This window comes from Podarcis filfolensis (genome assembly GCF_964270895.1).
Source record: "Podarcis filfolensis genome assembly, chromosome: 2".
Lineage (NCBI taxonomy): Eukaryota > Metazoa > Chordata > Lepidosauria > Squamata > Lacertidae > Podarcis > Podarcis filfolensis.
The window spans coordinates 54,991,103-55,018,507 of NC_139605.1; the positions used below are offsets into that span (position 1 = coordinate 54,991,103).

General features: G+C 46.6%; 4 protein-coding genes across 11 annotated transcripts in view; 3 read left to right on the forward strand and 1 right to left on the reverse strand.

The window, feature by feature from the left end:
• Positions 1-89: 89 nt before the first annotated feature.
• On the forward strand, positions 90-6,351 carry NICN1 (nicolin 1, tubulin polyglutamylase complex subunit). Of its 4 annotated transcripts, none has more exons than XM_083596182.1 (7): positions 90-327; positions 1,119-1,260; positions 1,555-1,743; positions 2,688-2,801; positions 3,666-3,737; positions 3,880-3,984; positions 4,502-6,351. In XM_083596182.1, the coding sequence occupies exons 2-7, from the start codon at positions 1,120-1,122 to the stop codon at positions 4,541-4,543; spliced, it is 663 nt and encodes a 220-aa protein (XP_083452308.1). In that variant the 5' UTR covers positions 90-327; position 1,119; the 3' UTR covers positions 4,544-6,351. The 4 variants fall into 4 exon arrangements, with proteins under 4 accessions (XP_083452308.1, XP_083452307.1, XP_083452305.1 ...); XM_083596181.1 differs by having other exon boundaries at positions 189-210; XM_083596179.1 differs by lacking the exon at positions 90-327 and adding an exon at positions 352-410.
• Positions 6,352-7,399: 1,048 nt separating this feature from the next.
• AMT (aminomethyltransferase) lies at positions 7,400-16,382 on the forward strand. The gene is made up of 9 exons (XM_083603615.1): positions 7,400-7,565; positions 9,035-9,202; positions 10,132-10,212; positions 12,046-12,177; positions 12,414-12,492; positions 13,804-13,949; positions 14,650-14,830; positions 15,110-15,265; positions 15,887-16,382. Exons 1-9 carry the CDS (start codon positions 7,464-7,466, stop codon positions 16,063-16,065), a joined length of 1,224 nt encoding a protein of 407 aa, XP_083459741.1. The 5' UTR covers positions 7,400-7,463; the 3' UTR covers positions 16,066-16,382.
• An 882-nt stretch (positions 16,383-17,264) lies between these two features.
• On the reverse strand, positions 17,265-20,115 carry TCTA (T cell leukemia translocation altered). The gene is made up of 3 exons (XM_083603616.1): positions 19,771-20,115; positions 18,279-18,333; positions 17,265-18,145 (listed from the first exon to the last, which is right to left on the reverse strand). Exons 1-3 carry the CDS (start codon positions 20,021-20,023, stop codon positions 18,103-18,105), a joined length of 351 nt encoding a protein of 116 aa, XP_083459742.1. The 5' UTR covers positions 20,024-20,115; the 3' UTR covers positions 17,265-18,102.
• A 127-nt stretch (positions 20,116-20,242) lies between these two features.
• UBA7 (ubiquitin like modifier activating enzyme 7) overlaps positions 20,243-27,405 on the forward strand; it is a 51,657-nt gene continuing 44,494 nt past the window's right edge. Inside the window, exons 1-4 of one of the 5 annotated variants that reach the window (XM_083603611.1) lie at positions 20,243-21,370; positions 22,693-22,755; positions 24,636-24,804; positions 27,264-27,398. In XM_083603611.1, coding sequence (XP_083459737.1) covers positions 22,700-22,755; positions 24,636-24,804; positions 27,264-27,398 — 360 coding nt within the window. In that variant the 5' untranslated portion in view covers positions 20,243-21,370; positions 22,693-22,699. Of the gene's footprint in view, positions 21,485-22,692; positions 22,756-24,635; positions 24,805-27,263; positions 27,399-27,405 lie in introns of those variants that run through there. The other 4 variants (XM_083603613.1, XM_083603612.1, XM_083603610.1 and 1 more) reach the window with 4 other exon arrangements.

The window sequence follows — 27,405 nt, forward strand, 5'->3', positions numbered from 1 at the left end:
TCTCTAGGAAGGCGGCTTCAAGTTAAAGCCCCGCCCCTCTTTCCCCTTAGCACCGCCTTTAGGCGGGCGGGGCGCGGTGTCGTCACGCGTGCGCGACGCCAAGCGAGCCCTAGCAACAAAGGCTTCCGCCTCCTCGTTCTCCGTAGTAGTGGCAACGTTCGTGACGTGCGGCGCTGCCATGTTTGTAGTGGCTTTGCGCTAGCTAACCGGGTGAGTGGAAGCCGTAGCGGGGGGAATTGCTTCGCTCTTCTCTGTCTGCTCCTCTACCCGCTTTAAAACAGGAGGTTGACAGGAGGAGGCGCGAGAGCGAGCAGGGAGCGGCTGCAGGCGAGTCCCAGGGATGCGCTGGGTGGGCAAAGAAAGGGCCTGAACCTGGGCGCGTCCCCGCCGCCCTCCGCGGGTGACGACGGGTCCGTTACTCTCGGGGAGGGGTCTTATCGTTGCTTGTCTTGGGCTTAACCGGGAGTGGGGCGAGTGCGTCCGTGTTTCTCTTCTTAGGGGACGCTCCGGCTTTGATAAGTAAAAAACCGAGCTGCATCGTTGACAGTTAAGGAAGCCTGTGTGGAGGAGGTCATCATTATATTATTGCTACGTTTTTATTGCTAAAATGTTTGGTTTACTAAAAAGATAAAATAACAGTATGTAAAACCTTGGGGGAGCTTGATCCCATATGTCTTTAATCAGAAGTGTGCCCCTCACCCCCGAATGTGATGTGGCTTACTTCCAGGTAAGCATACATAGGATTGTACCTTCTTGGTTTTATTGGACCATGGCCTTTCACAGCAGGCAGCATCAGATACGTGAAACAAAGCTATCATGCTACTGGGTGATCTGCAGAACTTGCTTTGTTGGTGGAATATGATCCCCCAAATATACATGTTATAGTCATTAGTAGTCTGCATTTGTATTGGAATTCTGAACGGATGTTTTGTTGCTGGTGTGTGTGCTGCCCTGGGGTTTACTATTCAATTTATTTACTACTACTACTACAAATAATAATAATAACAACAACAACAACAACAACAACAACAGGGGGCAAGGTTCCTGAGTTTCAGTGTAGGGAGGTGGAGGTTGTAATATTTATGTGCTGCTTAATGGAGTCCACTACTCTCTTCCAGCATGGGGACCATGGCTCATGAGCCTATTCCCTGCATTTTAAAGAGCCCAGTCTCACTGCAAGTGGGAGACATGAGGACTGAGCAAGGCCGTCCTGGTGTTCTGGTGATTGATGTTGTGCTTCCACACTCACAAACCATTGATGTAAGTATGGGAGGAAACCAAGTGTGTGGGGCTTGGAATTGTCAGATGTTATATTTGAAGTCTCTCATTTTAGCTGTAAAGCTGATATAGAAACTATGATGGTGAACCAGGAAGTACCTGCTTCAAAACTCACCTTTGTTAACTCACTTGGTTACCCTAGGCAAGCGTCTCTACTTTGCTCCAAGCTGTAATTTAGATATTCAAGCAGTGACCTGCTCCAAGGGTTGCAGTAATGTTTCTGAGCAAGAAAAGGAGGAATCCATGACAGTCCTCCCCTCATATTGCTATCCTCAGTTGCAGGAAATAGTATTCAAGAACTATTACACAGCCTTTCTGACTCTACGGGTGCAGCGCCGAAACCCTGCAGATGGTGGGAACGAAAGTCCTCCCAAGTGGGTTACTTGTCTGCAGAATTACTGCTTGATGCCCAACCCTCACACAGAAGAAGGCTCTCAGGATTACTTCTCTCTCTCCAGACATCAGGTAAGTACAGTCATACCTTGGGTTACAGACACTTCAGGTTGTGTGTTTTCGGGTTGCGCACCGCGCCGAACCCGGAAGTACTGAAACAGGGTTTTGGCGCATGCACAGAAGTACCAACTTGCAACCTGTGCATGCGCGGACACGGCGCTGCGGGTTGCAAACGTGCCTCCTGCCCGGATCACGTTTGCAACCCGAGCATCCACTGTATTTCTGTTGGTATTGCACATAAATCATAGAATTGGAAGGGATGCAAGGGTCATCTAGTCCAACCCCCTGCAATGCAGGAATCTCAGTTATGAGATGATTCAATTATTCTGCTAATTCATATTGTTTCCTGTCTGAAATGGCAACCTGTGCTCCACACAACATTCCTGGTTTATTTTGTTGCGCCATCACACTTTAGCCACCACTGAGTAAATCTTGAATAGAACTGGGATAGGGAACTTGTGGCTTGCATATGTTATTGGACTCCAACTCCCATCGACGCCAGCCAGCATGGCCAATGGTCAGAGATTGTGGGAGCTGTAGTCTTGCAATATCTGGTGGACAACAAGTTCCCCACCCCTTCTTTAGTGTGCCAGATGATAATTGGGGGAACGGTATGGACTGTCTGTTTTCTGTAATAGAATTTCTAAAAAATTATAGAAGTCTGCATGCTCTTACTTCCCATAGGGTACCTTTCACTAGATCTACAAGGTCCAATGCTCAGAACGGAACTACTACTATATGTACCAGACCATGATAATACCCCAACTTGGCCTTATTTCCTGGCCCTACTGATACTGTATTCTAGCTAGTTTGGAATGATTCCCTGTTGTTTGTATCAAGGGAGAAGTTATTAGAAGCTCTTACAATGTTACAGCAAATCATTGTTTACTTTGTTTTGAAGGGATATTGGGCCTTGGCGCAGTTTCAGTGATGCCTTGTCTCCCTTACTTTGCCAGATGCTCTGTGATGTGGACCGAGTGGCTGCCATGCGTCTCATCCTGCGTCAACCATCTCCAGTATGGCTGCATTTCACCATTGAGGAGCTGCAGCTTTTCCCTGGGGGTCAGAAGGTACATACTCAGCTCATCCCCAAAGCACCTGTTCTTTCTATAAGCATTGTTCTATGGTTGTAATGGCTTGCTCAGCATTGAATGAAGCCTTCTTCAGAACACAGTCTAGGGTCTGATAACTGGCTGAACTCAGGCTCTCTGTGCTTTATTCCCCCCCAAAATGCTAGGTCACACATCTGAACTGGAGAAGATGCTGACCTAGATCTCTTTGATTCTGAGCTACCAGCTTCTGTCTTCCTTTTCTAGCCATCAGCTTATGTGGAGCCAAGTCTCCTGTTCTCTTCTGCTGCTTGGCTTGAGTTTTATCAGAGTTTCCTGTGTAATTCAACTACTGTTCACTGAGCTTGTTCTTCTTCACTTTCTCAGGTTGAGATCTCTGCTACCCATGGAACAAGTTTATTAATGGCTCCCCCTGCCAATTCATTCTAATTTCCATGCTATGAATTTCACATCCTTAGTGTGGCTCACCAATGAAACTACCAGGGCCCCTCATGTACATAATGCATGTTATTAACTCTGCAGTCGCCAGGTTCAATTCTAAAGCTGATTTTAGAGTAAGCTTTCACCTGTGAAATCCAGATGGGGGAAAACATTATCCTGGACACTGTACCTCTACAGTGAGAATTGCCCCCCCCCCCGGTAAATAATGCTCCTATGAGAGCTTAAGGTAAATAGATTGTAATAGTTCATAAGAGTGAATTCTGCACTTTCCTGTGGGCAGTAGAGACAAGTATTTATGTCTTTAGGCAGCCTGCTCTGAGAGAGTAAATTGGTGAAGGTAAAAAGGGTAATGTGTGTAAGTGCAACATTCCAGTTGGTAGAGAATCAGCAGTGTTTTGCTCTGGGGCTGTTTTTATCTTCCAGAGTCCACAAAAAGGCTTCCCAGCTTGGCTTTCTCACCCATCTCCTCAGGAGCGGCCAACAAACCTGCGTGATGTAAGTATTGTTGGTGACACTGGGGCTTCTGATTTGCTGACAGGCTCCTGGCAGGGAATGGCTCTGGGGAGATGTGATGTTTTATCCTCAAAAGCAGTAAAGAAACTGCTTATATGAATATATAACTATCCTTCACTTTCAGGGACTCCCTGATGCTGACAAAGTGTCTTCTGAACTGCAGCAAATGTGGGTTTTGACCGAGATGCTCCAAGCCAACCAGCCAGCAGCACGAATTGGCCGCTTTGATGTTAGTTTCATATTCCTTTTGCTTCTTGTTTGGGGAGTGTGTCCTTCATTGCAGTCCGGTTAGAACTCTTGAAGACTTACTTCAAGTTTACGCTCAGCCTTTGCAGCCCACAGAGCATACCCATTAACCTTAGAAGAGCCCTGCTGGATCAGGCCAAAGGCCCACTTTGGTTTCCCTGTTTCCAGCAACGAATCAGGAAAGCTGCAATGAAAGAATTTGGCCGTCAGTATGAAATTTCTGTTTATCGTGTATCCTTCTTCCTCTAAGGAACTTAAGGATGGCTTGCATGAAGTGTTTGTATTTTAACCTGGGGCAATTTGGGCTACAGCATAGTGACTCCCCCCAAGGTTACCCTGTTGGATGAGCGGAAATTTGAATTCAGCTCCCCCTGAGCTCAAGTCCAGCATTCTGTCCACTGGAGGGAATAAAGGCTGTGTGGGAGAAACATACACCCCGTAACATTCCCAGTATGTTGACTCTTTGCTAAAAACAGTTCTCTGTATCTTTCTCGTTTCAGGTGAATGGCTCGTATGACCTTAACCTCCTTTCCTACACTTGAGTTTTCCCAGGACTCAAAGCTGACTAAGTTCCTAAGAGCTGGACTCACTGAGCTGCACCCCCACAGTGTTGGATTGGCTTGAGGCAGGAAGAAATGATGGACAAAGTCTGTTGCCTTCATGTTCCAGTCCTTCCCTTTTCCACTGCATGGAGGTGGCCTTTCTGGGAACTCTCCAGCTCTACTCTGTTCTTCCTGCCAGGTCTTATGTGGAGATTGTTCTCCATTTTGCACTGGACCCTGGAAGGCTGCTTTCCCTTGAACTTGAAGGTGCCTTATTTGGGCTCTTCATCTCCTGGTCTGTTTTTTGGAAGCCCCGTTGTTTGGTGCATGTTTCTTTTGGGGGCAAAATCAAGCAATCTTTCAAGAATCTGGTACTATGATGGGGGCAGGGCAGGGTGGAGAGAAGAATCCTTCATTTTGGCAAGAGAAATGACTTGAAATGTCTTGAAGCTGACAAGACTGGAGGTTTTACTTTCTCAAATTCATGTGCTGGCATTCCAGAGAGAATGAGAACTCCCTTGTTGCTTCCTCTGCTATGGCTACCTCATTTGCAACCTACACTATGTAATTGTGTAGGGTTTTTAATAAGTGGGTGGCAATAAGAAATGCTTCCTGAAGAGTTAACCCCCACCTCTTTTTTCCTGGAGGGATGTGAGTAGTTTAGTTGTGAATTGTACAGAGCTAGCCCTCAACAACCTGTCACTAGCTTTGGCTACAATATTGTAAGGGCCACATTAGAGAAATAGTTTACCCTAGTGAAATGGCAGTGCCAGACTGTGCTGTGTTGGTTTTTAGCTGAGTCCTGGAGCACCTTGTCATTTTTTACAGCCACAGCTGTAGATATTTCAAGTAGCGAAAATAGCATCCTGGTGGAAAGCCTGAAAAGCCATGTCCTTGAGAGCTCCCTTATTTAAGCTGAGTTGCAACCTGAATTACCAGCTGTCACCTTTGTATTCTTAAATATTACCATATTAATCTTTCCAACTCATTAGATAACCCTTGCATGGTTGTAGATGCTCATTTCCAGTCCATGAATTACTATGCTCAAGAATGAGTGTTGAAAGCTGAGGTGAATAAATGATTATGGTAAAAGTCTGGATTCAGATCCCTGCTCTGTCAAGGAGCTACTAGACTGCCTTTGAACAATCACTTTCTCTCAACAGTACATCTTAAACTGCCTTTCAGAGATATTTTTTGAACAGAACAGCACTGCGTTGCTTCTTAGCAAGGGTATCTTCTTGTGGTATAGGGCACTTCCTGCAGTAATGTCCATGATATGTAATAGTCTGGTGGACCAAGCTGCAGAACAAAATGAATTAGTGCAGTAGGATGTGTAGCTGACTTTTTTTTTTTTTAATGCTGGACTTTAAATCTCGGGAACAACCTCTTTTCCATAGCTGTGTAACTTCCTTTCTGTTATTTATTATGAATTATGTATGCTACTTTATTTATAGCTGGAAAGAGCCACAGTGATCTTCTAACCCATTGCAAGTATAATAAACTTTTACTGAATACAGTGAAAGACCTTTGCAAATGATGTCAGGAAGCTGCCTTATTGGTACCTCTAGCTCAGTATTGTCTGAGCACCAATGTCTCTTCAGGGTTTCAGACAAGGATCTTTCTTAGCCTAACTTGGAGATGCCCAACTTGGGAGCTTCTGCTTGTAAATAATGTGCTCTGCTACTGAGCTGCAACCCTTACCCATTGCAATCCATTGCATTAAATCAGGGTTAATGTATTTGAAGTATTTTTTCAGTGGATGATTATCCAGCCCAAATGCATCACAAATAAAAGATTGTTGTGTTGTATTGATTGTATGTGCTTGGTGGATTGTACTTGTCAAACCTCTGTTAAGGTTATTTATGAACCCGTAATAGCATCTAAAATTAGCAGTACATGGGCCAATGCTCTTTTTCCCATGCTAGATGCCGAGCAACCAAAAGGGGGAGTGGGAAGGAGGATAGAAGCAAAGGCCACTGTCTAATTCTGAATTGAATATGACAGCTGAATATTGATATTTTTTAAAAAAAGAAAAGAAAAGCCAATTGCTTCCAAAACCTTCCCTGTTTTAGCAAACATCCCAGATAACCTGCAAAATAAGGGAGGGAAATACCAACACACCTTCTGGTGTTCCAGGCTACTTTGATCCTATGTAATCTGTTTTTTATTCAATCCAACTGATTCATGCATGCCTGCTTAATTGGAAAGAAAAAATGCCCTTCCTGATTTAGTAACCATTGCTCTGCTTCTATATTCCCTTGTCTTTAAGGTAAAAGTAAGTATTCTGAAAGACCTGTAACTGGCTATGGTATCCTTTGGATTTTTAAGCAGCTAATCACAGTACATCTCATGCACTCATGTTTGTTAACACCACTGTTCCCTAAGCTAATATTGCTGTCCTTTCTGTCTTATAGTCTGCTATTTACATATTGATTCACTTGGTTAGAGTTACTATCTAGAATGAACCCTAAGCAGCACTAAAGGGTAATTCCCTGCTCCAGTTTTGTGATTCGGGCATCTTCTGTGTGTGTAAAGAATTAAGGGAGAGAGAGAGCTATCCCTACGTTTTCTTCTGAGAAGCCCTTACCTTGCACCCTTTCAAGACCCTTGTCCATTATGCATACTCCTCAATCTTCCAACTGAAAAGACTGGCTTCAGAAAGGAAGCGGCGTGCGCGTCTCGCCTGGACCGCACGGGCTTCGGTGACGATCGCGGTTCATCTTGGGGTCAACAGCGAGTCCGGTCTGCCTGGATGCTTCCTCTGCTTTTCATCTTCGGCTGGGGAGGGCGAGTCCTCTGGTCACTTGCCGCCGGAACGGGACTACATTTCCCAGGCTCCTCCCCGGGACTTGAGCTCTGGGCCCAGGGGAGGGGAGGAGGGGCTGTCCTCTCCAGCCATGTCGTAGGGGCGCCCGGGAAAATGCTTCGGACCGGCGTCGGAGCTGCTGTTCGGTTCGCGGCTCCGGGCTGGGGGTCCCCCAGAGCTGCTGCGCGCGGGAAGCGGGGCTACGCCTCCGGGCAGGTGAGCTGGGGACACCCGCCTCTCCTCCCACTCGGCTGCAGGTGTGCGCTCGGAAGCCCCGGCAACAGGCGAGCCTTGCGCGGAGCTGGAAGTGGCGGAGCGCGGCTGGCTCGCTCCGGGCAGCCAGGGAAGCAGGATGGAAGGGGGCCAGGCGGGGGACCTTGGGTTGGAAGAGATGCGCTCTGTTTTTTCAAAAGTTCATGACTGAAACGGGTCAACCGCACAACCTGCTTATTGTCACTGTTTTAAAGTCCGGGGGATATCTGAATTGGGCAGTCCCAGAGCATGTGCAGAGTGCATTGCTTTCGCACTAGCTCTCGCGCATCGGAGATTCCAGGACTAGCGAGGGGTCGGAGGAGGCTGCCTTCCCCAGGCAGGCTTCATTCCCAGCGTTTCCCCGCTTTAGAAAGGGAGCGCTGATCTTGGCCTGGTTTTTGAGGGGAGACCGGGTGAAATCAAGGGATCTCCTTGGGGGCGGTAAAGGCTGAGGAGTCTCGACAGAGCCCTCCCCCGCCCGCGCACCCCTCGCCTCCTTTTGGTTGAGTCGGAGGCAGGCGCAGTTCCCTGGGCATTCTAATGGCGAGGGGGCAATTTCACAGCGGATGCTTCTAAAGACAGAGTTTATACAGTAATATGCTATTCTCAGCATTAAGCACTTGGGCTGTAGTAGTAGTGGCTTCTCCACCAAAGTTCTTCCCTGGTGGTGACCCAAGAATTTCCTGTTATGAAGTGGGGGGATGCGGGGGGGGGGGGTGAATGGAGGAAGAAAGCTTCCATATGTGGGGGTTGGAGTGGAAGTTGGTAGAGTCTCCCCTACTGAACCCCTTGATCAATACCGGTGGTGAGCAAGAAGCAGCAACATTTTGCCCCGTAATAGGTGCTCACCACAGCCACGGTCACGGGGAGGGTGTTAAAAAGCAAATGTGATTCCTTTGGAGAGCATGGTGACTGTCTCCCAACTATGCAGGCCAGAGCTTATGCAGGTGGGAAAGTGAGACAGGAGAGGCTTTGCAGACCTGCAAGAGGGGGTTGGGTACAAAGGGCAAGCAGCTTTATTTTCCTCTTGACATTGGACTTCTGATAAAGCACTAAGCAAACAAGCACTAAACACAAAGGTCAAAGGGAGCTTAGAGACCAGAGCCACCCCTTGTTCCAACAGGAAAAGTTTGGTCCCTGGGGCTGGCTCTCAGCTAGGAGGTGATGGGTCCACTCTCCAAGACAGCTGGAGGTCAGTGTCTAACCTTTGAGGCCACCCAGGGCTGCACACATCAGTGCTTAATTTAAGCAGAACAGGTATAAGTTGGGGAAGGTCAGGATGTTCTTCCTTCTGATGCGGCCAGGGTTGGGAGTGGCAGTGGGGCGACTAATAATGAGCCCTGGTTGCCCATCTCAAGACTGCTGACCTTTTGATGATCTCAGATGGGTTGCTGGCACCTGCCAGTCAGAACATGCCTTGCCTTCCTCTGCAGGACAGCCTAAAGCAGACGCCCCTCTATGACTTTCACCGGCACCATGGAGGGAAGATGGTGGCCTTTGCCGGCTGGAGCCTCCCAGTGCAGTATACACACAGCCACCTGGAGTCCCACCTGCACACCCGCCAGCACTGTTCTCTCTTTGATGTGTCTCATATGCTGCAGGTAATGCTGGAGGAAGCCAAAGGTCATTGAAGTCCCAGCCTTTCCGCTGTGGGTCATCTTCAGCAGTGGGGCAGTGGTCAGTTTTGAAGTGCAGGAGCTCACTATGACAGCCCTCCTAGCTCCTCCCCCCACCATAACACACCAAGGGAGTCTGCAACTAGATCCCCAATGATAGTCCACAAATGTGGGCAGCTGGCTTGGTCCCAAAGAGCATCACTACGTAGCATAAAATTCAGTTTTATAAGTATCAGCTGACAATCAGATTCGTGAACTGGCAAAGGGTGGTGTGGTAAGAAACATGCTGGACTTTGGCTGGGGAGACCTAGGTTCACACCCCTGATCACTCATGAGGTTCACTGGGTGGCCTTGGACCAATCAGTGAGTTAAGCCTACTTAACAAAGGAATTATGCCCCATGCTCGATCTGTCCTTTCATAAGGCAACTCCCGTTTTAGGCATGACCAATATGTGTGGGATCGTGCACATGCACACAGCGCCAAACCCAGAAGTGACCCAGAAGTATCATAAAGACATCACAGAAACGTCACTAAGAGGGCAGAATGGGGTGTTTGCAGGCTTTTTCAATGGGTTTGTGATTTCACACAATTTCACGCAAGCACGCAATGGCCCGGAATGCAATGTCCTGCATAAATAGGGGGTGGCCTGTAGTATGTTGGTTAGGATTATGTTTTATTTATGATACACATTTTGGGTGTTTATATCCTACTATGCATCACCTTGGGTCCCCTGGGGAGGAAGGGCAATCTAGAAATGTGTCTAATAAATGGAAAAATAATAAAGCCCAACTGTACCGCACCAAAGCAGCAGTTTAGCTTTGTGGTAGCACCAGGCTCAGATGTTTTGTTCAAGTGTGCTGTCCTTGGTCCTGCATAGCACCCTGGTGATGTGAGGTGACTCTCTCTTTTACAGACTAAAGTGTTTGGCAGAGATCGGATTAAATTCATAGAGAGCCTAGTAGTTGGGGACATAGCAGAGCTGAAGCCTAATCAGGTATGTTGGAGCCCAATGGGTCACACGCTCAGTGGGAAACCTTCGGCCCTCTGGATCTTGTTGAACTCTCATCAGCCCCAGTCGGCATAGCTAAGAGTCAGGGATGACGGGAGTTGTAGTCCAGGCCAGCACCACAGGATTCCCATTCATTAGGTTGCACACAAGTGTAACACAATGGATGGCATGCTGAATTTGGATGTGGGACATCCCACTTCAGATCCATCAACTGTGTGATCTTGGACAAATCACTGTTGCTCAGTGAATGGATGGGAGGGGGAAATGATGTAAAGAAGTATTGCCACTTTTCAAGCACCATTGAACAAGGACAGGACACAGATGTAAGTAAAAGTAATACTTTTACAGGGCTTTTCTATAAGATCGAAGTGTTTCTTAAATGCATGTGATCATTGCATGCTACCTCTGCAAACTGTAATCTAGCACCAGTAAAACACTATTTCCATTTAATGGATGAGGGGGTGAGACGGAGAGAACCTTGGTTCCTGGGGATAGCTGTATAACCATTGTAAAAAGGTAAGGGGACCCTTGACCATTAGGTCCAGTCGCGGATGATGCTGGGATTGCGGTGCTCACCTCGCTTTATTGGCCGAGGGAGCTGGCGTTTGTCCACAGACAGCTTCCGGGTCATGTGGCCAGCATGACTAAGCTGCTTCTGGCGAACCAGAGCAGCGCACGGAAACGCCGTTTACCTTCCCGCTGGAGTGGTACCTATTTATCTACTTGCACTTCGTACTTTCAAACTGCTAGGTTGGCAGGAGCAGGGACCGAGCAACGGGAGCTCGCCCCATCACAGGGATTCGAACTGCCGACCTTCTGATCGGCAAGCCCTAGGCTCTGTGGTTTAACCCACAGCATCACCATATAACCATATAATTTTCTGGAGGGTATGCATACCCCTAAACATTTTGTGAATCTTTGTACTTTTGTCCATTTACTGTATTTATTTCCCCCCAATTTGAACTATAAAACGGTTATTTTCTTGAGTCAAAATGAGAGTAAAGGTAAAGGGACCCCTGACCATTAGGTCCAGTCGTGGCCGACTCTGGGGTTGCGGCGCTCATCTCGCTTTACTGGCCGAGGGAGCCGGCGTACAGCTTCCGGCTCATGTGGCCAGCATGACTAAGCTGCTTCTGGCGAATCAGAGCAGCGCACGGAAACGCCGTTTACCTTCCCACCAGTGCGGTACCTATTTATCTACTTGCACTTTGACGTGCTCTCGAACTGCTAGGTTGGCAGGAGCAGGGACCGAGCAACAGGAGCTCGCCCCATCACAGGGATTCGAACTGCCGACCTTCTGATTGTCTAGCTGCTCTTGTTTGAAAATAATAGAGGTGGTGGCTTTGTGAAAGAGAAGAGTGAAGGGATCACTGCAGAAATCACTTTTTGTAGTGACGCACAATTATGTAGGCATGAGGGAGAGAATCATATAATCATTGAGTTGGAAGGGACCCCAAGAGCTATCTCATCCAACCCCCAGCAATGCAGGAATCTTAGCTAAATCATCCATGACAGATGACCATCCAACCTCTGCTTAAAAACCTCCAGGGAGTCCGTTCCACTGTCTAACAGCTCTTACTGGCAGAAAGTTCTTCTTGATGTTTAGTTGCTTGTTCCTCACGAGGTCACAGACACTGGCCAATATGGGTTTGCATGTCTTAATACAATTGCCGTCACAAAACAAGGAATGTACTATACAGAGGAAAATCATATCATTATGACTCTTTATTATTTTTACTGCATGTCTGCCAAAGCCTGGCTTCTGTTAAACGGTAGCCACTCTTGGCAACCAGTAACTGAACTGTGCTTTACTTTCAGGGCACTCTGTCTCTGTTCACAAATGAAAGAGGAGGCATCATGGACGACTTGATTGTGACCAGCACCTCGGATCAGCACCTCTATGTGGTCTCCAATGCAGGTTGCAGGGACAAGGATTTTGCCCTCATGAAGGTATGTGTTTCTCACTATCCAATCCTGTAGGGAATTGTTCCTAGATGGTAGGCGGCAGCAGAAACACAGACGATGGTTACGTAGTTCCAGTCCTTCGGGAAACTTGATCTTTGTCCCTTGCTGCAGCTGATGCTGGACTCAATGAGAGAGAGAATGGGATGGAAGAGAGGAAGATGCCTTCCCTCCCCCACCCCCAAGTGGGTCATGACCTTGCTGCTCTCTGTTTCTGCTTGCAGAACAAGGTGAAGGAAATGAAAGCAGCTGGCTGCGATGTGGACTTGGAAGTGTCAGACAACGCTTTGCTTGCTCTGCAAGGTAAATATTATGTACCTGTGATAGCTGCCACTATTGTGGGAAGCAGCAGACAAAATACCCAGGCATTTGCCTTAAGGGAATGCACAGAACTGCTGCTTATTTGCTTTGATACAGTAGCATCTCCCAGACCAATTAATAGCCTTACTGTTGATCTTCCTGGGACAGCTAATCCCACTGTCCAAAGCAGGGGTCAGCAACCTTTTTCAGTCGTGGGCCGGTCCACCGTCCCTCAGACCATGTGGTGGGCCGGAATATATTTTGAAAAAATAAAATAAAATGAACACATTCCTATGCCCCACAAACAACCCAGAGATGCATTTTAAATAAAAAGACACATTCTACTCATGTAAAAACATGCTGATTCCTGGGCTGTCTGTGGCCGGATTGAGAAGGCGATTTGGCCGCATCCGGCCCCTGGGCCTTAGGTTGCCTACCCCAAAGCCTTCCCCACTTCCACCCCATGTTTTATTTTATTTTTTTGCATCTTTAGGCTCATTGGGGCATTGCAAGGCCAGCTTGTTGCTAGCTGGTGTGGTACTGACTTGCCTAGGGCATTTGAATATGACAAACGCACTTTCCCCTGTGCTGCTCTGCACCCATAAGAGCCCAAGGGCCCTGCTACATCTGATAGTCCATCTCATCCAACACCCTGTTCTTACCAGTGGCCCAGCCCAACAGGTTAGGATGGCAATAGCCCTTTTCTTTGTCCCCAGCATCTGATACTCAGAGGGGAGAGTACTGGCCCTAACATTAGGCAGTGTGGGGCAAATTTCCCAGCAAGCAGATCCTGTGAGGGCAAGGAGCAACAGCAAGGGGTTAAATGACAGAGATGTATAGGTACGCCAGGACAAGATAGAGCCCTTCTGCCATTCCATGTGGGGGTGGAATCAGGGACCACCTGATTCCTTGTATCTTTGTCCAGTCACTAAGGTCTTTAGGGAGTGGAGTGTTACCTTGTCCTTCACCTCAGGCAGCAAGATGTCTTGGGCTGGTCCTGGAAGGAGTGTGGACTGTTACATTTACCTGTTGTGGCTGTTAATGGTAGATCACTCGTCCATAAGCTTGTGCCACATCATGTGGCAGTGAATTCTATCCTACTGCCACGGTGGCAATGATGTGCCTTGGCTGAGATCAGCAAGGGCAACACCCTCTATGTGTCTGAGCCCACTTCATTCAGCTTGAAATGCCCAATTCCTTTCTCCATCATTTAACTGAGACTTATTGAACCTCCTTTTTGGGGGGGGGGAGCTTGATGAACTAACACCTCTTCAAACTCCTAGCCATTTCCCTTCTTCTTTCTCTTTCCACCAGGTCCTGCCATGGCCCGAGTGCTACAGGCTGGGGTGTCAGACAACCTGGCTAAGCTGCCCTTCATGACCAGTGCAGTGATGAGTGTCTTCGGAGTGCCAGGCTGCAGGGTCACCCGCTGTGGCTACACAGGCGAGGATGGCGTAGAGGTACACGGTCAGGGAATGGGACGCGGGTGGTGCTGTGGTCTAAACCACTGAGCCTCTTGGGCTTGCCGATCAGAAGGTTGGCGGTTTAAATCCTCACGATGGGGTGAGCTCCCATTGCTCTGTCCCAGTTCCTGCCAACCTAGCAGTTCAAAAGCACACCAGTGCAAGTAGATAAATAGGTACCGCTGTGGCGAGAAGGTAAACAGCGTTTCCGTGCGCTCTGGTTTCCGTCACAGTGTCCCATTGTGCCAGAAGTGGTTTAGTCATGCTGGCCACATGATCCAGAAAGCTGTCTGTGGACAAACACTGGCTCCCTCGGCCTGAAAGTGAGATGTGCACCACAACCCCATAGTCACCTTTGACTGGACTTAACTGTCCAGCGGTCCTTTACCTCTACCTTTACCTTTACACAGTCAGGGCTCGGCTCAGCTAACCAAAAAGAGGTGGGAGGAGCAGGAGCACTGATGTTGTGCACTGAGAAGCAAGAAGCTATTTCAGGCTGGGAGGGCAGCGTATTGATGAAGAAGGGGATTACTGAATCAGGTTGGCTTGGGGGAGAAGGGTGTCAGTCAAGCCTGGACATAGCCTCAGATTGAGCTAGAGTGCAGGATTGGGCCAGGAGACCTGAAGTTGGGAGTGGGGGTGGGGAAAGGGTGGCAAAAATCACACTGACCAAATCACTGTGCTCCTCTGTACCCAGATCTCTGTGCCTGCAAGCCGAGCTGTGGAGCTGGCTGAGCTGCTGCTTAAGGACTCCACTGTGTGGCTGGCAGGACTCGCAGCCCGGGACAGTCTGCGCTTGGAGGCAGGTCTGTGTCTGTACGGGAACGACATTGATGAGAGCACAACACCTGTGGAAGCCAGTCTGATATGGACCCTTGGTAGGTGCCAGCTGCAATTCTGGATTTCTCTCCCTGCCCTGCCTTCCTACCCATTGACATTCCTGGCCAATATCAAATAGGCAAAAAGTCGCCCATTCCTGCACCCCAGACCAGAGTAGACTGGGCATGGAATAAGAGTGTTTTTGGAATGGGAGAGAAGCTGCATTAGGCCTTCAATGGTGATGGGACACTATGTGGTGAGGGTAATTTGGACCACAGGCGGGGGAATTCTTCTTCTGTTGGCCTTAACAGGACACCTTATTTCCAATTGCTTCTCAGGGAAACGCCGTCGTGCTGCCATGGATTTCCCCGGTGCATCAATCATACTGGCCCAAATCAAAGAGAAGCCCAAAAGGAAACGTGTGGGGCTGACTTCTTCAGGGCCTCCCATCCGGCAGCACATGCCCATTCTCAGCCCAGAGGGCAAGGCCATTGGTAGGTTCTCCAAGCTTCTCTGAGTACTGTCTAGGAAGATCTGCCCTCTGCTACAACAAGCACCCCAATAAGCATGTAATACTTGCTGTGCTTGGTCATACTGCAGGCAATGGTGTTCGGTGCACAGCTTTGTTTAGAACTAGCAGCCTTGTACTCATGAATTATTGGAAACAAAAGCAGTGCAAGTTTTGAAAGGCCATTTTGCTTCAAAATTGTGTCCATTTATATATGAACATGGATGAAAACCTGCTCCTTAATCTCTCAAACCACCATGCAAAATTTGGGTAAGGTGTATTGAGAAGTGTCCAAAGGCAAAGGGGACAAAGCTTTCAAAATATATAGTGGATTTGCTTCTATTAACTCCCTGCCCCTTTCAGGCGGCAGAGTAGTACATTCTAGTAAGTGAACCTCATTGAAGATTATTGCAGAATGCAGCCTTTTCGAAGTGTTCTATTGGAACTTGCTCTTAGGGCCATTGGTGTGTGTGGAAAACTAGGCTCTCCACCCTACTTACAGAAATTGGGAAGAAGTTGCATTTTTGGCAGCAATTTTTATTGATCATTTAATGCAGATTGTATGTTTGCTTTTGATAAGTGCTCTGTCCGTTCCCCCATGCACTAGGTGAGGTCACCAGTGGCTGCCCTTCCCCCTGTCTGCAGAAGAACATCGCCATGGGATACGTGGAGAGTGACTACAGCAAACTGAGCACAGCCCTCACTGTAGAAGTGAGGAAGAAGAGCTGCCCTGCTCTAGTGACCAAGATGCCCTTTGTAGCCACCCATTACTATACAGTGAAATAGGCGGCTGCTGGCATAGGCTTTCAGTTTTGAATTCTGGCCTGCCTATAAAGGGCCCCTCAATTCCATTAGGGCTCTGCCACAAAGGTGGTTACTGAAAAGAAAACAGCCCTAAAAAGAGATAAACTATTTCAGGGGATGTTGGGGACGTTAACAACTGAAGAGGCAGGCAACTGAGCAAGACTTGACGACATGCTTTAGTCTTATCTGCCTCTTGGCCTATTGCTGAAAGCAGAAAGATCCCAATGACTTGATCTCCAGAACTCCACCTACCCCCCTTTTGCATTTATCCCCAAATATTAAAAAGTCCTTGAATTTTCTCCTGCCCTTTTCAATCTGCTCCTTTTCTTGAAATGGTCTGATGCATGCTCAGCTAGAAGCAGGAAGAAGACCCTTACATTGCAACAAAAGTAAAGAACAAGCTTCTTGGTTTATTCCTTCTATTTCTCATACGTAGGCTCAGTGCATTCATTTTACCAGTTTGGTAAATATTCTCCCTGTAGTGCAGGGGAAGAAAGATGTACTTGCTACTTCTCAAAAAAGAGAAATCATGCCCTGATGTGGGCTTCTTCTTCCAAATAATGTTTACACCAATTAATACTTAGCCCAAGGCCTGCTCTTCTTACTATTTTTCTGGAGGGGGCATATTTAAATAGTGTTTCAGCTTGAGCAAACCCCTTTGTTTTCTTACTGCCATCTAGCCTAGAAGATTCAGAACTACATTTGAAGGAACCATTTTTTACTTTGGATGCTGAAGACACTAATATTGAGAGCTGCTATGAACTGCTCCACATAAATAGAGATAAAATACTTTTTGTGCAGCAGCTATTTTGGGGAAATAGTATGTATTTATATGCATCTCAAGGAAATTTTCAAACAGTACAAAAAACAACAACTTAGGAGGAATGTTCCTTTTGCATTGTTTTAAAACCTTGAGTGAAGACATTTTCATCCAACTGAAAAAGCATGTCAAAACAAAAAGATCTTCAGTTGTTTATGGAAAGTACAGATAGCGGGCACCTATCATAATTGAGCAGGAATGCTGTTCAACAGTTTTGCTCTGAGTTACTTCAGAGCAAACTCTGATATTTTGGAACTTTAAAGTATTTTGGTTTAAAGTAAATACAAAAAAAACACCTAATCTATCTTCTGCATATGTGCACAAGTACTCAACAGCTATTGCAATAAGAGTCAATACTATATTCAATTTTTCCATCACTCTTTTATAACCCATACATTAAACATACATTACACACAACCGGGGAATAAGAGGGCAGTGGGTGGTAAAATAGAGGGATGCTCAATATCACATCAGCAGCTCCAGCATTACGTAGCTACAGAACACACACAATCATCTGACTCTTCCAGGGATTGAGCACCAAGTAGTATGATTTCGGAGCAGAACTATTTTAGAACTAGTGAGCTCTAAGATAGTCATTGGCACAGACTGCAAAATCTGACCAGAGGCAAGGGACCAGCAAGGGTTTGAATCAGTCAGACTAAGCAAGTCTCTGTAGCTTTCCAACACAATATTGGGGATACTTAGCAAAGAGCAATTTAAGCTCAGCTGGAGAAATAATTTCTTCATCAGCCCTGGCGTCTGCTTCTCTTACGAGTTGAGGCCAGTTCAAGGCAAGGGAAATCCAAGCACCACTGCAGAAAGAAACAAGTTCCAGGCCAGCAATGGGTTTGATATTTACACTGAAGAGAGGCAGGCTCAAGGTCAGTCTGCAAAATAACTTGTGGCAGAAGAAGAAGAAGAAATGCAGACAGCTTAATGAAGGGGGGAAACTGCAGCTTCCCAACCTGAGTAGAGCAATCCTGAGACTCAGTGCTTGGTTAAATGGATGGACAGGAACAGTTTTCACAGCACCAGCGTTGACCAGCAGCTCAGGCCACAGGATGAGAGAAAGGGCGACTATAGCTGCTGTCTCCTCAACACTGAAAGAGCGAGGCCTCTGGGCGGACAGGCAGGCAGGTGGGCGTCAGCGTCCTCTATGCTCCTAGAGCAGCAGGAGCTTGGCTTAGTAACCTCTGCCATCACTCCCGATGCGTTTTCATACTCTCATTACTTGAACTCTCCCTAAATGAAAACAAAACAGACCGAAACTTTAAATTATGAGTTAACAGGGATTACACATCCTGTATTCCTCCAGCATCAGATCCCCATGAGCACCGATTCCATCATCTGGAAGGCAATGGATAAATCAACTCACCACATTGAGAAGTGTGAGGATCCATCTGGCGTCCCTCCATTCTGCCCTCCCGGACCTGGGAAGGAGAAGAGAATATTGTTAGTCAGCTAGACTTCTCACCTGGCAGTCCTTTGACTCCAAGTAGATCAGCTGGTGATCAGTGGCGGCTGCAAATCCCGCTTCCTTTGCGAACACAATTCAAAATCAAAGGAAATGCTGCTGATGTAAGCAATACTGAGTCAGGTGAAGCAATGGGGTGGCCTGCTCTAAGACCCCTTCCTATATTCCTAGACACATGAGAGGATATATAGTTTAATCCCGACAATTAACTGATCATTAGTTTGAAAAGTTTTGACCAAAAAGATTACCAAGAAAAGTATGCAACGGATGAAAATAAAAATTAATGCCAGTCAGTTATTCCAAAACCCTTCCCAAATTAACGTGATCTCAGTTTTTGACAAGAGAAAGGTTGGATAGTAAAGGTCATTTTTAATATGATTTTTTTTTTTAGTCCAGTTCACACAAACCCTATTAAATTAAAGCAAATAGATTTAAGGTGAATGTCCCATTGAAGGCAGTAGAACTAAATTGGCTTAAATCCAGGCACTGGTTAAACCAGTTAGTGGATTGCAGTCATAAGCTTCTGTGACATTTGTCTTCGACACATGACTCTTAACTTGGGTGCGAGGAGCAAAACAGATGTTGAAAGAGGTGGAAAACATACTACACAATATTTGCAACATACTGCAAATATTGCAAACATACGTTGCAAATATGGTGGTGTAAGTTTTCTACCTCTTGCTCAAGACATATGCCTAAAAATGAGGGTGCAATATAGCTACTGTTACTTGTTTGGGAGGCACTTTACACTGCAGGTTCCAAAGACAAATCACAGCAGAATACAAATCACACACTATTATCTTACGCAAGAAAAATGGTTAAGCAGCTCTTTGTGTCATGATTATGCATCCCAGCAGTTGAGGAGGAGGACAGAAGAAATACTCTTATTCAAACACCCAGCAATCTCAGTCATGTATTACAAAAGGAAGGAGAATCTTTCTGGAGGTGTATTTAGGGGATTTGCTTGTTGGGCTTTTTATGGGGCAGGCTTCTTTTGTGCATGGGGGGCAGCTCTCCCCCCCCCCGCTATGCCCATGGGGTCCCTGATGTCAGCAGAGAGAAACCCAGGTAAACAATTGCATCTGGGTGCCATGCACATAGCAAAGTACCTTTCAAAACGTGCTCCCTATCTGCTATCTCACCAGGGTCAGTTTAGGACCTGGATGGTATCCAATTACTGTACAATTCTGGAGTCAGTCAGCAGCAGGATAGGTAGAATTGGTATTCAGTGTGGCACTAGGAACAGTGCCCAGAACGGCAACCCAGAGGCAGCTACCCCGGGCTGGGGATTACGCCGAAGCCAGAGGAAGCGCTGGGTGGGTCACGCGAGGTAAACAAAGAAGGCGGCGGCGGCAGCTGCTACTGCAGCGCCCGCCTCGGAAGGGAGCCCTACCTTGCCGGTAGTAGAGGCCCGTGACGGTGTTGCCGTAGACCCGCCAGGCCACCTGGATGCCGAGCAAGCTCACCAGCAGCCAGAGCAGGAGCAGCTGGAAGAGGGCGGCGCGCAAGTCCTGGGCCTCCCAGTCCGACATGAACTCCTGCCAAAGCCAAGTGAAAGCCCGCAGCGCCTTCGTCGGCACCTCCCACTCCGCCGGCCCAGAAGCAGCAGCCGCCGCCGCCGCCGCAGCCACCGCCTCCTCCGCCATCGCAAAGGCGGCGGGAGAGGGAGAGGCTCTGCGCCACAAGCCGCGGGGAAACTGTCAGCGGCGCCGCGCGTGCGCCCCAGGGAAAGATCCAGGCCCCGCCCCGCGAGGCTCTCTTCCCGCCTCCAGTTCTCCCTCCCTCCCACCCCGCCTGCACCGCTTTTTCCACAGGGCGCGTTTACCCGGGTGCAAGTCCCCGTTATGTTCAATGAGACTTTCTTCCTGGTGCGGATCTGGTTAGGATCTCACCCTTATAACCCGATCCTGTCCTATTTTGCCCGCGAGTAGTTTCTCCCCCCCCCCGGCTTTCAAAGAGGTTCAGGTGAAATGGGCGCAGGGCTGAGTTGCACAACTTTCCCGATATATTGTTATTGACTTTTGCTTGCTTGCGGCATTTGCAAGGCATCACCTTCCAGGCCCGGCGTGAGCTAGCTCGCGAAGGAGAAGGCGGGCCGCGACGTGGGAAGGCAGGTGCTGCATAATCTTAGGAAACTGCTCGAAAGAAGGCACCACACTACCGTGAAGCAACGCCCCCGCCCTTCCATGAGAACCTTTTGCAACTTTTCCTGAAATGACTTCGCTATTTTTCGTAGCCAGGGGTGACAACTTGAATAAAATATTGCGGGGCGGCCCAAGATAAACCCCGCTCCGCATAATCGATCACATGACGCAGCGCGCACACACTATTTGAATTGGAATGCCCATCAATTTTGGTGGGGCGCGGCCCCCTCAAATATTTTATTGTAGGGGCCAAAGCCCCCGCGGCCCTAAGGAGTCGGCTCCTATGTTCGTCGCTGTTTTTGGAGATCTGCTGCCAGTCAGTGTAGAGAGCCGCACTGAACTATGTGGACCTACATATGGTGGGAGCGCGCCCGGTTCATGAACCAGGAGGTCAGCCTCCCGCCGCCCCAGTAACTGGAAATCAAGCAGATCTGGACAACCAGTTTAATGAAAGTACAAAGCCGCTACCTGACTACTTCGGCTGCGTCTGGTTTTGACTCTCTTTTCTCCCCGCCAGCCCCTTGATTCAAGGGCTGCAGAAATCTACTCATACTGCTTCGGTTTCAGAGTAGGACTAGGAAGGAAATAAAACAATAGTGAACGTGGGTAATGACCATTCTAAATACAGCACTGTCTGCCTTCAATTCCTGCTCCGAGTTGCTGCAAAGAAACTGAGCCACCGCTGCGCCATCCCCTGGCTGCCGGGAAAAGACCTGTTTGTCACTTTCACTTTCGTTTGTCTCGGTTAGGGAGGGAGAAGCCAGGCTTTGATGAGTTGAAGAGGATCCTCAGTGGGGTTGTCGTAACCCTTGAGGCGCTTGTGTCTTTGCGTTAGAGACCCAAGTTCAGGTGAGGCTTTGATTTCCCCTTGGAAAAGAACATTAATTTTCTTTCGGGGTGGTGCTGCAAGTGAACAATATCGCATTTTATCCTTACAAGCAATAACACAACGTGGAATAAAAGGTAAGCTGTTGAGATTCCTGCATCACAGGGGGTTGGACTAGATAACTCTTGGGATTCTTTCCAACTCTACAGTTCTGTGAATCAATGAAAAGAAAACAATGACACATGTCAGTGTGGAAAGCCAGTACTGAGATGTCTATGTTATGCAGGTAAGTATAATTGCATTTCTGTATTTAATAAGGAAGATCATATTTCTCTCCATGGTATGGGAAAGGAGTAGGTTGTTATCTGAAACATAAGAAATGATGTAGCATAGAAATGTTCCACAGGTTCTTCACTTTTCATAAGGCAAAGTTTATGAGTTATCTTCTTGGTGATTACAGTACTCCATATGTTTTCATACCATGGTTGAAGGTATAAACCATGAAGATTCTCCCACTTTTGAGCTATAGACCATCTAGTGGCTACCATGGGCTTAGCCAGGATTTTGGCTATGCCCATGGCTGCTACTAAGAACCAAGTTAATGAGCATTTATTTTAAGGTAAAAAAGAAATATGAATTCTGTGGTGTTCTGCTGCAGTGCCTCTTGTGGGCACTGGGGGATTGCAGATCTGGAAGAACCCAGAAAAAAGCAGCCTTTCTCATGCTTTGCATTGCTTGGTGCTGCACTTACACACTAGGATGCCTCCCTTCTCTGTTTGGTTTCTTGGGGCCAACTTTGTGTTACCTGGTCAGGTTTGGGCTAAGCTAAGATGCGGCAGCGGCAGACAGAAAGGTGGATTTCACACATCAATTTTACGGCTATGTTCAGGCTGCTGTGGTTATTTATTTATTTATTTATTTTATTAAATTTGTATACCTCCCTTCATCTGAAGATGTCAAGGCAGTTCACAGCATAAAAGATCAGTCCCATTTACCTTGATATTATTCCTTCTGAGTAGACATGCATAACATTGCACTGTCCATTGCACACGCATACTGTACACCCACTCACACACATGAGGGCAACGTTTTATCTCCACTGTATGCCTCTGAGTGCCATTTGTTGGGAATTGCAGGTGGGAGAGTGTTGGTGTTTGGGTCCTGCTTGCAGGCTACCCACAGAAATCTGTTTTGCTAGTGTGAGAACAGGATGCTGGAATAGATGGGCCAGTGGCTTGCCTTGCTATTCCCAACAACTGGTATTCACAGGCATGATCCTTCTGGCTGTGGAAGCAGAAAGGAATTTACTCAACAGACGCCTTAGCTTTTTGTTTCTGATGGGCAGGAGCAGAATGAGTGCCTCAAAGAGCCTTCCTGAGATCGATGAGGACCTGTACTCTCGCCAATTGTAAGTCTTGCGACACATTACATAAAAGCATTCTAGCAGAGCTGAAAAGGGATATCGACCAGGATCTTGAGAAGGGATTCAACAGCATACTGGGAACTTAGGTTTGTCCAATTAAAGTGGATTAAAACACCCAGGCCCAAGAAATCTACTGTAACAGCAATCAGACTTTTTGCAGTTAGGAACGTGATGGGGAAATACACTAAAAAGTGTGGAATAATGATTGACTGATGGGAGGGAGCAAAATACACCACAGTCACTACCACAACCAAATCAAGATGAATGCTCATTCACATATAACCTTCCCCCCAAAATCAGAACTAATTATAAGCCAAGAGCAGACATTGTATAACCTGCATGCCATCCTTGTGCATGGAGATCGGGACGCATGCTCAATAAACAGATTGTCGGGAGGAGGCCTGGGTGGCTGAAAATGATCACAGTGCTATGACTGGGGCAAGATGTTACAGAGTGAGCAGTGATATGAATGTATTTTGTTGGGGAAATATGGCAGACTAAGCTGAACTAAAGTATGTGTGATAGGGGCCACAGTTCTCTAGTTGATTGTGTTGCTGTTTGAAGAGCCGTCCAGGCTAATGGTAAAGACCTGAAGTTGCCTATCATCAGTTAGTACCTGGCTAGCAGACCAAGCAAGCACGCAAGTCACCTTGGTCTAGTTAAATTAACTTGTTTATAGTTAAATTACAACAATTATCTCTAATTCTGCTGCCAGTGCCCCAGGTTTTTTTTTATCATAATAGATGACAACAAACAAAAGTCTGAAATAAAATCAATAAAACATCAGCATGCAAGTGTGCAAGTTAGAACAATCCCTTCCAATAGTGGATACAGTCAATGTCATCCCAGTCCATCACCAGACTAACATGGAAGATTCTCAGTCTTCAAGATCAGGGTACCCTGGGTCTAGGCATGAAGTCCCAAAGCAATAGTTTCACAAGAACAGTCAGCCCATGAGCCAAACACATCTTTGCATTTCTGAGGGAGGATAGCTTTGTTTCAGGCTGTGAAAGGATTCAATCAAGCAGTGTCAAATGGCAAAAAAAAATATTGTATGCTTTCTTACTTCTTAATACCCACTGGTGGTGATGTGTTAGTAATTCAGCCATTGCTGTATTCCATACATTCCAACACCATAAATCCAAACCCTCCACTGTCTTCCAGCTTTGTACAGTGGCTAACTGCACTGCAATACCCGGGAACAGTAGCAAATCTTTGGATGCATGTGTAAATTGTAGTTTTCAAACATGTTCAAAAGGAACAATGAGAAATCTACCTGCTCATTCAAAATGATTGACATTTTTTGCATTGCTGCAGACCAAAAATGTACCACTGTTGGACATTGCCACCACATATGCATGTATGTGCCCTTACTCCCATAATGCCTATGGCAGTTCTCAGATGTTCCCACAATCATATGGGAAGGCTGTACTGGGGCTCTGAACCATAGGTGTGTTTATGGTTTTAAGAGTGTTTTCCAGAACATGCCCCCTTCTAGTATGCCACTGTTTATTGGTGATTAGGGCAGCTGGAAGATGCCTTTTAAAGAATCTGGGACTGGAGCAGCAAGATTCTGCTGCTACTCCCATCGTGCACCGCCCAATTATTTCTAAAATTGAATCTGCACATATAAATTAGCATGTGTACATTTTATGCAAATCTGTGCCCTCTTGTTTGGTAACGCATTTCCTCTTTGGGGGCAATGTGTTAGTGACTACTATACCTAAGATGGGGGCAGGTACAAGTGGCTGGCAAGGGGAAAGAAAGTATAGGTGGAGTTTAAGGGAAACTGGTGAGGGAATGCTACTGTCCAGGGCTTCATAACTCACCATATTTCAAACACAGAGCTGTGCTTTCCCCCCTAGCTATGTTCTGGGCTACAAGGCCATGCAGAAGATAGTGGGAGCATCTGTACTGGTCTCTGGAATGAAGGGCCTGGGGGTGGAGATTGCCAAGAACATCATCCTTGCAGGAGTGAAATCTGTCACTGTCCATGACCAGAGTGAGACTCAGTGGAGTGACCTTTCTTCACAGGTATGCTGCCTAGGGTGAAATCCTATATCTGCTCAATGGTGTTCTGAGTTTACATGTGTAGGATTGCACATGTTAGAGGCTTTGCCTAGCAAACAAGGAAATGTGGCACAAAGTCCTCTTCCCTCGTTGGCACTGTTAACATACCCTATGGCTTTTTTTCTATCATTTTTTCTATCATTGTTTCATTCCTCTGGTCCATTCCCCCCCTTCCTTAATATATATTTGCAGCAGTGCCTCTCTGAGGCAACATCCTATACATGCCAAGTCAGAAGCAAGTTCCCCATCTTCCTATGTAAGTGTATAGGATTGCAATTGTAATTTCCAAATTAGGACCTAGTAAAAGGAGCCCAGGATTCTATACCAAGGTTATATATATATAGAGAGAGAGAGAGAGAGAGAGAGTGTGTAATAGTCAAGGTATGAAAATATAGACTGCATACATTTTCCATTATTTGATAAGTTCTTGTGTATGACGTGTTTGCTAACAAGTCTTTCCAGAACTCACACTGGGTATCTGTGGTGACCTTGTTGATGACTCTAGTGATTTTGTGCCAAGCTATTCGCATGTATTCTTCAATCCTATATTGTTTTCATATAATTTTATTCTGAAACCCAGAACCCTGTGAGAACTCTAGGCAGAGCATACTATTAGTCCAAATAAATTAATCAATATCCTGTCGTGACAAAGGCTAAAATCTATCACATACAGCAAATTTTGCTTCATTTGCCCTTTATGTCCCAACACTCTATACTAAATCATAAGTCACCTGAACTCTTGACTGATCCCAGTCTATAGCCCACTGTAATAATAACTACAATTAGATCCCCCCCACAAAAAAACAATTATTGGTAGTTTCATGGCTTCCAGCCTAATCTAGTCATGAGATTAAAACAAGGTTGCATAATTTGGGAAGTCTGGTGAGTCAGTTGCTGCTATTATTAAAAGCAGTCAGAACTGGAAATGCTGCTACATTAAGCTATGAATTTCACAACAGGTTGTTTTGAGATTAATTTTAAAACTCCACCTTCTGGTACCCTGGTTCTCACAAGCAACACAAGAAGCAGCCTTATACTGACTCAGACCATTGGCCCATCTAGTTTATTATTGGCCACACTGACCGGCAGCTGCTCTGCAGGGTTTCTGTACTGAAGTCTTTCCTAGTACTACCTGGAGACGCCGGGGCTTGAACCTGGGACCTTCTGCATGGAAGGCAGATGCCCTACCAATGAGCTACAGCCCTTCCCCAATGTTCTCAATGTCTCCTTCAGTATATTTGGCTTCAAAGACTGGAGCAGTATGTTTGCAATGTTGGTTTAACAACATACCTATCCTAAGCTAAAAGTATTGAAACAATGAGCCCAAACATACTGGAATTAATGATCTGAATAAATAGGCACATTTTTGCATAATTCATTGAAGATATGGGAAAAGCTAGCGGCAGTGCAAGGTGCTGAAGTCCTGCCCCTTGGCCACTGGAATCCCTGACAAGTTTCTCTCGGGACTCCTGAGATTTCACTAAGCATTGCTCTCGCAGTTTTAAGCCTATGCTTGCAGCAATTAGGACAAGGTGCTTGTTTTTTTTAAAATAACAAAATTGTCAATAAAAGCTGATATTCTCACAATGCTCTTTTCTGCACCCTGTTTTCTGGTGCAATCACATAATGAATTGCAACCTGCCCTATGCTGATGAAGAAATAGGCACACTCCCTTTTTAAAGCATATATCTGATGATGGATGGAGTCTGTGAATGGAGCTGGAAGCCAAATTTTGAGTCTGCTCTAAGCCAACGTAGTACTGAGGGCCTAACTGCGGGTGACATTGATAATGCGATTTGTGGCGGTGTTTTTTAAGAACAACAATACACAATGTGTGGGGAAGGGCATTTTTTTCATAGATCACAGAATATGGAGAGGGGAGGTTTAAGCCTTCTCTCCAGCCATAATCTCTCTGGAACAACCCCCCCCCCGCTTGTGTCAATTACCATTAGGGAAAAAAGCTCCCATTGATACTAAAGAGTGACTCCCCACCCCCACGTGTACTTAAACCTGCCTTCCCTGCATGCTGCCATTTTCGAAACCATCTCCCACCTGTGCTCAGGATTGAATATTTTTTAAACATGCAACATGATTGCTAATGGCATTGCTAATATCCTATGTAGCTGGGTCCTGAATTTGGTGGTAGAGCAGTGGGTAAAAGAGTAAAATCCAGTGCTTTTTTTCTTAAAAAAAATTTATTTAGGGGTACTCTCATTTTGACTCAAGAAAATAACCGTTTTATAGTTCAAATTGGGGGAAAATAAATACAGTAAATGGACAAAAGTACAAAGATTCACAAAATGTTTAGGGGTATGCATACCCCCCAGAAAAAAAGCACTGGTGAAATCCATTGTCATCCACTCAGCTCCACAATACAATCCTCCCTCACCATCCTCACTCTTAGCATTGCTGTGTCTCTGCAGTTTTATCTGTCGGAGAATGACGTGGGGCAAAACCGAGCTCTGGTCTCCCAGTGCCGCCTTGCAGAACTGAACGCACATGTCCCTGTGCATGCCTATACCAGTGGGCTGTCTGAGAGCTTCTTGTCTACTTTCCAGGTAAGGA